Source organism: Poeciliopsis prolifica, unplaced genomic scaffold (genome assembly GCF_027474105.1).
Source record: "Poeciliopsis prolifica strain line A6 unplaced genomic scaffold, Auburn_PproV2 SCAFFOLD050, whole genome shotgun sequence".
In the NCBI taxonomy this organism is placed as follows: domain Eukaryota; kingdom Metazoa; phylum Chordata; class Actinopteri; order Cyprinodontiformes; family Poeciliidae; genus Poeciliopsis; species Poeciliopsis prolifica.
This window is the reverse complement of record NW_026562425.1, coordinates 243322-256378: the sequence shown is the minus strand read 5'-3', so window position 1 is coordinate 256378 and position 13057 is coordinate 243322. Positions and strand designations below refer to the sequence as shown.

General features: G+C 38.9%; 2 protein-coding genes across 3 annotated transcripts; both read left to right on the top strand.

Moving 5' to 3' along the window:
• The first annotated feature begins 7 nt into the window (after window positions 1–7).
• si:ch211-155e24.3 (uncharacterized protein LOC100150696 homolog) lies at window positions 8–2262 on the top strand. Its single transcript, XM_055058301.1, has 2 exons — window positions 8–375; window positions 1154–2262. Exons 1-2 carry the CDS (start codon window positions 102–104, stop codon window positions 2011–2013), a joined length of 1134 nt encoding a protein of 377 aa, XP_054914276.1. The 5' UTR covers window positions 8–101; the 3' UTR covers window positions 2014–2262.
• Window positions 2263–3102: 840 nt separating this feature from the next.
• LOC129378047 (sal-like protein 1) lies at window positions 3103–12505 on the top strand. 2 transcript variants are annotated; one of them, XM_055058299.1, is made up of 5 exons: window positions 3103–3671; window positions 4961–5536; window positions 8375–8430; window positions 8533–9112; window positions 10147–12505. In XM_055058299.1, exons 1-5 carry the CDS (start codon window positions 3419–3421, stop codon window positions 10899–10901), a joined length of 2220 nt encoding a protein of 739 aa, XP_054914274.1. In that variant the 5' UTR covers window positions 3103–3418; the 3' UTR covers window positions 10902–12505. The 2 variants fall into 2 exon arrangements, with proteins under 2 accessions (XP_054914274.1, XP_054914273.1); XM_055058298.1 differs by having other exon boundaries at window positions 8375–9112.
• The last annotated feature ends 552 nt before the right edge of the window (window positions 12506–13057 follow it).

The following is a 13057-nucleotide window of genomic DNA, read 5'->3' as shown; positions in this document are numbered from 1 at the left end:
ACCGGAAGTAAATCAAAATAAAACAGAAGGGACGCTGATTCTCTTCTGCACAGGAAGCTAAAACCTCACTTCTGTAGAGTTTGTTAAACTTTTCCATCGGGATGTCTTTTCCCTCAGCTTTCAGTACGCAGGTGGCCGCCATCATGGATGTTCTGGCCAAAGCCGCGGTAGCAGAAATTACGATGCTGGTGGAGGAGGGGAGCGTGGCTCTGCGGCTGGAGGTGAGCAGGAGGGACAGTGAGATCCAGGAGCTCCGGAGTAACCTGAAGAGGACGGAGGCTGAGCTCCGGAAAGCTCAGGAAGCGGCTGCAAGGCGAGCTACAGCCGAGAAACAGGTGCAGACCGCAGCAGCGGCGGGTCAGGAACCGTGGAGAGGTGAGGGGAGGAGACACCAAACTGCATTCAAAATGTCTTTAATTCAGTCTGACAACTGATAAACAAGATCTCCTTAACTTCTACCTTTGAAGTACATTAGGTAAAGTAATTGTTTTAGCTTCCCGTTAAATTCGTCTAAAGCTATATCATGTTTATTTATTTTAATTACACATATTGAAAATTAAAGGTGAAACTCTTGCAATCAGTCTGAGTAAAGTTTTACTGCTGCTACAAAGCCACAGTAACACATTTAACAGGTTGATATTTATATTCCCAGAAGTTATTGCAATAAAAGAGAATATAATTGTTTTCACACAGTATAATAATGAAATAACAATTTCTCAAAGATCAAATAAACTTGAAATTCTAATGGTCGTCTAATACTGGAACTGGAAGACATTTTGAATGTCCAAAATTAATAAACAAAGCAACAATTGGTGTTGAAAATGACTATTTGAGACCAAAACACCAGCCTAAGGAGTTTTATCATCCAGTTTTTGGTAGAAAGAGAGAATAATTGGCTCAATAATCATGTTAATTTATCATGTGATTGTTTTATTGCTTACTACTACAGGCTTATGGAAAGCATTCCCAAAACATGACACTTCCACCTCTGTACATTGCAGCTGGTATACGGATAAAATCAGATTTCAGCAAAAACATTAATCTGAGCATGAAGACCTGCTGTGTGAATGTAGGCGAAGGTTCTGCTGGACTTATTGTTTTGAACATTTTCAGATTGTGAGCACATCATGCCATTGTTTTCTTTTGGCTGCAGATAAGGAGAAGCTTCCTGAAACTGACGGGGATTATCCTGAATTAAAAGCTACTGATTCATTCTTCGAGACTCGCATCAGTCCCGATGTGAAGCAAGAGCCAGAAGGTGAACTTCAGTTCGATGAAACAACCAAGCATGCAGCAACGGACACACCGGATCGGGGCGACCCCATCTGGCCGGCTTGTGGAGGGTTTGATAAAAGCTCTGCTGCAGCTCAGGAGAAATCACAGGTGTTTCCATCTAATGACATGCAAAGTACATATTTACCTTCAGGAAAGGAAGGAGAAGATGTTTGCTTTAATGTACCGGTGAAAGAAGAGCTCTCTGTGCTTGTTGAGTCTGTTTATAAAGACGATTTGCTTCCTGGTGTCATTCGTGATGATTGTATGGAATCTGGAGAGCCGTCAACAACTTCACTTTATACACAGGCAGAATCCTCTGGATCAAATGAAGATATTATCGTCAAGAAATTTAACTACAGGTCAAAAAGGCTTATGAGCATGTGGCGAGGGAATCAGAGTGTCTACATCTGCTCGGTGTGCAACAAGAGTTTCCTCCGCTTGTCTCAGCTGGAGGAGCACAAGAGCACCCACCAGGCCTCCAAACCTTTCAGGTGCCTCGAATGTGGAAAGTCGTTCACACAGAAGACCCGGCTGAAGACGCACCAGCGGGTCCACACGGGGGAGAGGCCGTTCAGCTGCAGCATCTGCGGGAAGAAGTTCTCCAGGCAGGACAACTGCCTGAGACACGAGCGCTTCCACAGCGGGCTGAAGCCGTTCAGCTGCAGGCAGTGCGGAAAGAGCTTCACCGTGCTGGGAAACCTCAAAATCCACCAGGTGATCCACCTGCGTGGACGTTAGCACCAATAGTGTTTGAACCGTTGCATCAAACGGAAAACTTTCACAGATGTATTTATTAATCGTAATAATCCACATTAAGGCAAAAATGTGATTCAGCTTAAGGCATGGATAATTAATCTCCAGAGGTCTAAGAAATATGTTTGGATGTTGAGCAAAATGCTGATTTATTTTAGATAAAAGGGATTTTTAAAATGTTTGTCTTGTGCTTAAAGCAAATCTTATAAATGCAAATGTTGTTTTGTCTGGATGTCACCTTTACATTTACATGTATTTCAATAAAAAGATTTTGTGCTTCATACAACTTTTTCCTTAATGTTTTTTTCCCAGTATAGACTTTCTTTTATGAGTTTTTGTTGAGTTTTTCCTCTAATATCTATTATCAGTTACATGTTTGAGTGTTTCTGCTGAGTAGCATCAATCATGGCAGTGTGTTTTATTCAAACTTAATCAGAATAAAATGGGGAAGATGTGAGATCACTCTTATTTTAAGTGGTAATATTAAAATTTCCTGCAAAACAGAATTTTTTAGTTTTATTTTTTGATATTTTTCAAAATCATGAATTTTAAAAAATACCTGAACTTTATATCACTCTGTAGAATAAATCTTTTTGAATTGTATTACAAAAATTTTATGGAAATTGAATAAACTTTTATATTATAGTTAATGTTTCCTACCCATCATTACGAATTAGTTATTTACAATGATTTGAAAGTATCTCAAAAATTACTGGATAATTGCTCCCTATCTACACTTTTAAATAATAGTTTGTAAATGAAACTGGAGAAAAAAATAAGATTATGGATTAAGACAGAACATAAGAGCATAAAATTTGTCCAAATTCTCATGGAGAGCTTTATAACTTATCTTTTGTCGTTGACTGAATATCATCTTTAATCAATAACATAATTACATATTTCATCTCTATTTTTGTGGAATTTTAAAACATGATTGCGAGAAAAAATATTTATTCAAAATCAAATCATTTTCATTAAAAACAAGACGCTGTGCTGCGATTGGTCATTACAATTCTGGGACGCTCTGGGATTGGTTGTTAAGGTGATTGCGTTTTTAACGATTCCTGACCTAACCCTAACCCTGTTGTTCAGAAGAATCTGCGTCTTTCTTCCACGTCTTACGGTACTTTTCATGTCATCACTTCCGTAAAACGAGGGCTTGCGATGTTTATGTCTTCGTATGGCACCAATTAACTGTTGCTAGCTTAAAATCTGGCTTCATAAACACCACAAACAGAGCAAATGGAAAGAGATGCAGCGTGTGAGCGCTCAGCGGGCCTAACTAACTGTCTGCTAGCGCCAGCAGGAGACCCGCGGAACCCCGACGCTTCCTCCGCCCTCCGGGTTGTTTAAAGTTTAGACTGATCTTTCGGGGACTGGCTGGTTCATCATGTTGAACGGCGTGGCTCTGCGCTCCCAGATCGCCTCCGTGGTTGATGCCCTGGCCAAAGCAGCTGTGGCGGAGATCTTCAAAGTTGTGGAGGACGGCATGGTGGTGCTGCGGCTGGAGATGTGCCAGCGGGAGGATGAGATCGAGAGGCTGAAGAGCAGCGTGGAGGTCCTGCACGGGGAGCTGCGGGCGGCGCGGCAGGCGGAGACCCACCGGCTGGAGACCCACCGGCTGGAGCACCGCGGAGGAGACGGTGAGCTGCAGAATGAAAACAAAAACACTTAAGATGTCCGCTTGAAACAAATACAACCACAAACACATTATAGTGCTGCGAAAGGATTTATAAATCAGGTTGAAACGCAACATTCTCCGTTTTTATTTACATTTCTGGGTCAAGATGTTCTCGTTTCACCGGGTGTCCCATTAATTTTAAAAGCTTCCATGTATTTCATTTGGATTGCATACAATTGAGGAATTGCACATTTTTCTTTGCAAAAACAGCATCTGTGAACTGCAGTTTTCAAGTCTTGCCTCGGATTCTCATTAGGATTGAGGCCTGGACTTTGACTATGCCATTTCAGCACTCAAAGATGCTTTGATGCAGATGTAGTTTCTCTGACTGTGTTGTTAGGCTCATCGTTCTTTATCAAATAAAGAAGTGTGATTTTTATCATTTATCTGCACATATTAACTCCATTTAATCTTCATATTTATTGATACTACTTTCATTGAGGAAACACTGAAGAAAAAAATTAAAAATACCAATTCCAACAATAGGACAGCTTTAATAGGGTTTAGACGTCATTAATTGGATATGAATCAAAATTTTATCATCTGAAATCTATCACAATAAATGATAAACGATACAATAAGTGCCCACTTCTACATTCAAATATCATATTCTTCAAAATTTGGTGCAAAACTCATCACATAATTGCAATAAAATTCTAAGTAAACCAGGAATGAAGACAATATTTGTTGTGCATCGGTGCAAAATTCCTAAAACTGAGACACAATACAAATTTTATGAGAAAAAGACTGTTTGAGATTTTAATATTACTGCCAAGAAAACTACAAAGACCAAATTTATGCTCCAAAAAGCCTTTATTCAGTATTTTCATAAATTTTGCAACAAATTTAACATCCTGATCCGTCATTTTCTAATTTATTTTCAACTTTTCAGACCGTGGTCTACTGTATGACATTTCACCAGTTGCAACTGATAAGAGTGTTGTGATTTTTATGTAGCTTTATGACTGTTAAAAATCCTTCCAGCGGTTGCAATAGCAATGCTTTCTACCTCTTTTTGCATCTAAACATCTTGGAATACTCACACATTTGTCTGTCACTCTGTTGCATTTGGAAACCCAAAATGCAGCCTAACTAATGATCTAAGTTCTGTTCAAACATCTTCAGTGCTCATGATGTAGCGTTTATATTGTGATGATTTAATATCGCAAGATCTTGTTACACCGTCATTATTTTGCATCGTCATCGTCCAGCGAAGGTGAATTTTAATAAAGGTTCCCGTCTTTTCCACAGAAAGTCAGAGGGGTGTTGGAGATGAGAAGATCTTGGTTGAGAAGGTTCCCTCTGTTGAAAACCACAGCATGTCATCTGTACCTGAAGCACAAAATAAAGGTGAACTTGTGAAGGAGGGAAACGAGGACAGCAGAGGACGGCTGGACAGGCCAGTTGAAGGGTCTCTGTATGGAGGCGGGCAGTGGAGGTCAGGGGTGCCGAAGGAGGCTGGAGGCAGCAGCTCTGATTACTTAACTCTGGGTCAAAACTCCTTGTCGTGTCTCTCCGAGCCGTCGTTGGATGGCGGGCTCGTTCTGTCCTGCGGCAGCTCCGGTGGGTTTCCACAGAGCCCCTTCAGCCGCGGCCTGCTGGGATACAACCAGTACAGGAACACGGTGCGCAGGCGGACGGCGAAGAGGCTGATGTTCAAGAAAGGTTTCATCTGTCCGTACTGCGGCAAGTGCTTCGAGCGAGCCGGACACCTGGAGAGACACAAGAGGATTCACACGGGCGAGAAACCGTACCGCTGCGAGATCTGCGGCCGGCGGTTCAACCAGAAGTGCAGCCTTAAGGAGCACATGAAGATTCACAGGAGAGGCAAGTATAACTGTGCTTTGAAATCAAATAAATTTAGTTCCTTTTTACCCAGTAAGGGGTATAACAGGCATATGAAACAAACAATCACAGCTGTTTCACCACTAGTTTTATGTTGCAGCTATTATCTTCTCTAAACTGGTTTCACAAACAATTACAACCGTTAGAAGCCAGTTTGCCAAATTCAATTCAAATTCAAAAATACTTTATTGGTCCTGAAAGGAAATTAAAGATAAACGACAGGGTTAACAGAAAGCCATGTCATAATGTAATTTTAAATCTCTCTCTGGTTGTGATTGCCTCCCAGTTCATTCACTCCTCTTAACTTGAGTTTTAGCATTTCAACCACTGAAATCTGCATCAGGTGTTGGGATAAAACACAGTGAAAGTACATCCAGCTGGCTAAATATGTCATTTGCATGCATAGTTTTAACGTGAAATATATTTGCCTATGAAATATTGCGTTATTTGCCTTTGAGAGATAATCATGCTGACTGTGATTTGACACACGGTACAGCTCTCTCTTCCAATAAATGTTTATTTGCTCAGTTGCAAACTGACTTTCAAAGGAGGATTGCAGTTTATTAACATAGATGACAAGATTTGTGTGATTTTTTTTATGCTTTTTAACTTGTGAAAGGCTGGAATTAGAAGCACCACTTTGGCCAAAGTTTTGAACATTTCTCCAAGTCCAAGAAAAATCTGACGTAAAAACTTTAAATCAAAGAAAATTTTTTCAAAATTGTCTTTTCCATTAGGCCAATCTGATTTTGCAATTCCAGTTTGTGTAACTTGATGGTCAGTGGAAACACGGCTACCGTCTCTCATTATCTTTGTTTTAACATCTCCAGTTGCAATAAATAATGTAAACAGATAGGCCATTTCTCAGTGCTGTTTATCACCCTATCAACACAGTTTCATATTTTGTCAATATTTATAAATCCCGCTTAGTGCTGGACGATGTGGCTGAGAAACGTATCGTGATATGAGCCTTTCTTGTTTCTGTTATAAAGATCTGAAATACTTCTGCGATTGTGATTGACTCTGTTTTATCCACAGTTTTTATTCCATCCAAATAAAGATTTGTCTTAAACTGCTGCTGCGCAAGTTACTCAACAGGTTGTTGCCAGATAACCAAAGGATTTGTGAGTCACTAGGGAGCCAAACAGAGTGAGTTAGTTCATGCCAGCAATCTTGCTTAGGTTGAGAGGCTACAGACTTTCCTCTGCCTACATCTCCCAGAATGCTTTGCAGTTTTGGATGAGAGTTCAGTAGGTATTCTAAATATTGAGCCGATTGTCTGCCACGATATATAATGTTCTTGATTTATTTTGGTAGCTCATTTTTCAAGCATCATCCAGACGTTGAGCTGTTGTTTCTAAACCCGACTGTGTTGCTGTAATTTGTCTCCCTGCGCTGTGGCCCCTGCAGAAACTCAGTGTTCACCAGTGGGAGGATCAAACATATAGAGGCCCTTCAAAATGATGTAATGATGTGGCTTTGTGTTGGCTCTGTGGCCGTGGAAAAACCAGCCGGTTTTTTGCTGGGTTGTTTGTGTAGAACCAGTTATCACCATCTCGGCTCGCTCTGGAAACACTTTAGTAGAAAAAAACAAATCTTCCCTCACTGGAAGACAGAAGGAGTTTGTGCAACAACTGGATGTTTTGGGTTTTTTTCAGTTTCCTTTTCCTCTGATTTTGATGTAAACTGTCACATTACAGTGAGGGCTCGCTCAGGCAGTTTCCTCTTTGATACGAGGAATAAGATCCAGAAAAATAAAGAGCCTGATTTACTGCATGAGGGGGGGATTGTGTATTTGAACATGGGTGGTTCACTGAACCTCTGCCAGCATGCTGCATTTATATTCAACTGGAAAACTGAGACTTTCCTCTGTCTGAAGCACATTTAAGATGCGGAGTAGTTCTAACTTGCCTCCTAATTTTAGACTCCTGACGAATAACCTATGGTGTCGCTTTTGTCTAGTCTGGGCCGGTCTAAATATTTTAGTGTTTAGGTGAAAGTCTCTGACTTTGACTCATAACATGCAGCAAAAGTGCATCTGGTAGAAATTGCAAACCTTTCCTTTCCTGTCACTTTCATGTCTTTATTTTAAGATGGTGTTTATTGTGAATATATATATATATATATATATATATATATATATATATATATATATATATATATATATTCTCTCAGTTGTGTTGTGAAGTTTTTAAGTTCAGTTTAGGAGTCAGAAATCCTTTACAGTTCAGTAAATTTTGAAAAATGAGGATTGTGCAAGGTTTATGTGTTAAAAACATTTAATCAAGATTTTTTCAAGCACCAAATCTGTAAAAATGAATTCATATGCAGCCCACATGGACAAACCTCTCTAGTTCTGCTAAGCCTGTATATTTTCAGACCAGACTCAAGTTGCAGTGTTTCCCAGAGCGTTTGTCGTTTTTCCGAGGTGAAGCCTTAAGCAAATATTGTTTTGTTTCTTATCATGAGGAGGTGGGGATCTCCTGTAGGACTCGCCATGTCGTACGTTCATCATGACCTGTTGGATCAATGCTTATTTGCATTGGCTCACTTTAACTGTTAATCTGTTAAACTTAGTGTTTAATATATTACTTATGTTTTTTCTCCTGTAGTAGATGACTTTAGAATCTGAAGGCCTCTCGATAATTACATTAGCTTTAATCATTTGCTGCTGTCAGTTTTGTAGAGCTGCATCTGAATATTTCTCGGCCAAGATATCCAAAAAAATCATTCAATAAAAGGCACAGTCACCAGTCTTTTTATTAACTTTGTAAGTGTTGGTAAAAGCTTCGATTTTATTTTATTTTTTTTGTGCTTCAGGTCTTCAGACGAGACCAGGAGAAGTCCAGATGAGCCAACAAATCCCAGTCCCACAGGTGAATCCATGTGTGGAACAGCATCGGCCTGAAGAGGTCAGCCAGGTGAAGGCCGTTGATAACCAAACAAAGTCTGAAGAAGTTCTGCCATCATCCGTTCAGGTAAAATCTGAGCCGGTCGAGGAAAATATTACACAACCGCAGCTGCATGTGGAAAACAATCAGGCAACAAACAGAGCTGACAACATGGGTGAAAACGTGGATCCAGGCAGCCAACTGTGGGCATCCAGGTTACAGAACAATCCGACTGAGTTTCTAAACAGCTCGTCGCAGAACATGTCTTCCTTCCCTGCCATTACTCAGTTACTCCAGCCAGCAGAGGAAACTTCTTATAGCAACTTCTCTGTCCGAGGAAAAATGTATGGGCAGCTGAAAACCTCCACCGTCCCTCAGACGCCTTATGGGTGTTCAGGGTCGGTCATCATCTCCAGTAACCCCGACTTGCAAGACGCGACAGAGGCCTCGAACCACCTCAGAGAGAGGAAAAACCGGCCGTTTCGAGTTCTGAAACCAAAGAAATGCTTTGTCTGCACCTACTGCGGGAAAGTGTTTGAGCGAGCCGGACACCTGGAGAGACACCTGCGGATTCATACCGGGGAGAAACCGTACGGCTGCCATATCTGCGGGAGGTGCTTCAACCAGAAGAGCAGCCTTAAAGGTCACATGAAGACTCACAGAAACGGTAAGAGTTCAACAAATTGGACGTAACTGAAGCTCTTCTTCTCTAAGAATAAACTTAGAATTAGGATTGGAAGGAGGGTTGGGGTTTAGGGTATGGATTTTCAATTTATATTTATTATTGAAACTGTAGGTGGATGTGATCAAAAGAGTTGATTTTCTTAAGAAAGCAAATAAAAATGGACACAACAGCGATAAGGACCAATCATCGATAATGGACCTGGATTATCAAGAGTTTTATATGTAAGAATAAACATTTAAATTTTAGCCCGGATTAAACTGGGCCCCAACAAAGAGGGGAAAAAAAGAAATATGATTAAAGTTTTTGAAGTGTTTTCCTTTTAAATTCTCATATTAGCATTTTTGAAACATTTGGGGGATTTTTTTTACTGTTTCCTTAGGTGGTAAAGATACTCAGTAGTCCAGCCTAGAAGTAATAAATGCATGGACTAGTTTCCCTGCAGGACTCTGGGGGGAATCACGGCTCTAATTTTGGCAATAGTGCGCAGGTGCAAGAAAGATGTCCTAGAAACCTGTTTAATGTTGGATTAAAGGACATGTCCTGGCCAAAGATGACACCAAGCATCTTTACATGATGAAAAACTCTGGAAGGTTTACTTGCTGGCAACTAAATAAATAAAAAAACTCCTATTATAGGAATTAAAAACTCAGTTATGGACATTTGTCCTTCTTTAGAGCAGCTAAAATAATATGCTGCAGTATTTTAAGTAAAAATAACCAAGCATTATTCATTATTCAAAAAACAAAACACCATAATTCACAAGACCGTACGCATAGTTCTATTAAAAAAAGCAAAAACATCAACAGAAGAAAACATTTGCACAAGAAATAACAGACCAATAAACACAAACAGGATAAAATACCAGTTAGGAATGTGAGACATTTTGAAATTTACTGTGAGAAAAGTCTACAAACCCAGATAAAAGGAAAATTTTCTCTGTTTTTTTAAAAAAAATCCAGAACATGTTGACATGATTTGATGCAAATTTTTTTTTAAATATTTTTTTCATCATGAAGGGACGACAACAGACTTGCTGGAGGCCCATCACCTGATGTTCTCGGTGTCCGACAACCAGCTGATGGAGAGTTACATGGAAACCAGTAACGGAGCAACAGCTGCGGACGAGCCGTTTCCCGCCCCGGCGTACGCTCACTCCATTAAAGAGGAGCCGCTGGCGGTGAAGCTGGAGCCCAGCGACGAGAACTTCCTCTCCGTGTCTCAGGTGGGGACGGACAACAGAGCAGCAGCAGCCGACAAAAGTTTGCTGTGGACGTCTGCAGTGGAGGAAAGCATCGACAGCCCAGATCAACCAGTCTGTGTCCTTTTACAAGATGTGAAGTACCACCTCGGTTCTCCAGCAGGGGGAGCCAGTGAGCAGCAGGGCTTCACCTCAAAGGATTTGGCTTTTATAGACAACAAAGCGAAGGAGGATCCGTTTTTAGCCGTGGGATTGCAGCAAAGGACTTCAAATCTAAGTCACAATCCAGCTGGAAGGGATTTCTGCTCGGAGAGCAGCGACGGCGTGAACCAAGACGGCGTCTATGAGTTTACCCTGAGAGCGTCGGACAGCTTCGAGGAGAGCTGCAGCGCTGACCCCGCCAGACAGAACTACATCTGCTCCAGCTGTGGGCAAAGCTTTGACAGTTTCCATATTTTCCAGGAGCATCAGTGTGAGAAACTCCCAGAGCAGCCGTTAAGCTGCGAGATGTGTGGAAAAACTTTCAACCAGCTGAGCATCCTGAAGCTGCACCTTAAGCTACATGCTAAATAAATGTGCCAGTTTTATATTCGGTACATTTTCACTGTCTTTCACCATTTTTAGCTTTTGTCTTTTTAGAAAAAAAAGACAAAACGTTAATTTTACTTGTGTTAGCTACATTTTTGTCACTTTAACTGTATTTTTTGTTAGAAAGAAAAATAAAAGAAAACAGAATTATTAATACTTCCTGTTTACCAACATCATTTCTGTTTTTTGTCTGTTGGTATCATTAAGAATAAAAACATTTTATTTACAAGAAACCTTCTGGAAATGTAGAGCTTTGGTGAAACAAAATCAGACTTGAATCATCTGCTTATTTCTTGAGACCATATTCCTAAAATAATTATGAAAAAATTCATATTTCCTGAAATATGAGCCCATTGCACAGCTGTGACAAAAGAAAGTACATCTTCTCTCAACCTTGGAACCTAATGTAAAAGGGCATAATAAAAAATTTTATTTTTTCAAAACAAACATGAGAGTCGAGCGCTAGAGACAAAGACAAAAGAGAAATCATACAAACTCTAAAATCTGATGCTGCTACATTTTTATTTGCATTTTCTAAAAAAGGAACTTGCGTTAAGTGTCTTCTTTGTTCACCTTCACCCTCCATTACCATTATGTGAGTGTGTGCATTTTTCTACACTTTTTTGTTTTGGCTTCATCTTTGTTTATTAAATACTAACAATACAGAATATGTGTTATTATTAGTTTAGGTTATGTTTAAACTATTTTAATACATGAAACTAACCGGATTGTCCAGATATTTAAAACCTTGGGAGTGTGTAATTTAATTTACAATGAAATCAAATCAGTGTTTGCATTGTTGAAAACACAGTGAAGCCCATTTCTGCTGAATCAGGTTTTCCCATATTTTAACTGGTGTTGAAATAAGTATTATAAACATTAAAGGTAAAAAAAAAACGTTATTCAAGTTACCTTCTGGTGAAAGTCTGTCCAACTCAGAAAAGCAGATGAAACAGTTTGTCTTACTTTATTCAGTAAATGTGTACTAAGGCTGCTAAATTCGTTTCAATGGAAACATCACGTAACCTGTAATAACAGAAAAGTAAGATTATGTTTTAAGGCGTCAATCAATGTGAAAATGAAGACTAAATGCTGTTTCTTAACTGTGGAGATATTTTGTATGCAAATGGCATGAATACAGCATTATATTTACACTTTGCACATTTTAATGTTTTCTCACCAGAATTCTGACTTTAATTTCAGAATCATGAGATTAATTCTGCCAGAATTCTGTCAAAAAAAGTCCAAATTTTGAGATTGAACTTTGATCAAACAAACAAAATTTGGCCTGACTGATATGAAAAATCTTTTTTTGTTATGGTTTGTTAGTTAAAGTTGTTATTTTCTGGTAAAATAAAGGTACATAACTTATTTAAACAGCAACAGATTCCATAGTCTTTAGTGTTATTATCTCTTATAACTGTAATGCTTCCTCATTTCTTATCTTATATTTTGTAAACATCTGTTCACATCAGTTACTGTCTTTACATGGCAGCGACAATGATAATCATTTGTGTTGGTTGAATATGTTGAGTATACTTATGGTAACTTCTGTGTCTTTTTGTATTTTTTAAATAAACATCAGATGATTTCTGAAGTCTGTGTGGTTCTATAGGTTTGGACAAATGATTGTTCCTTATTTAACTATTTTTTCTAAACTAAATTCATGTTATAGGATTTATTTTACTTTTTTGCATGTATTTTTTTGTAATTACAGGGAAACTTTTAAAAAAAAAATTACATTAAAACATCTAAAACTCTTTTCCAAAATTGAGTAGTAAAAAGTAAAAGAGCATTTAGATATTTTTCTACATTTTTAGCAGGAAATCAGAGCTAATTTTTAATATGTCTATTTTCACAGTGTATCAAAAAAAGCTCTAAAACAATGATTCCAGATAATCACTGTTTTATTCACATTTTCTAATATTTACCATTTTAAAACTACATTTTGTATTTATTCAGCTTGTCTTTCTTTGATATTAACATGTGATTAAAGTGAGACAAAAATATAGCAAAACCAGAATAATTGTGAAATAGTTATTCACATTACTATATCTCAAATGGTTAACACTTCTACATGCAAATGGTGGGAACAGTTCCTTTAGTATTCGAATGCATGGGAAAAATAACAAGGGGAATAT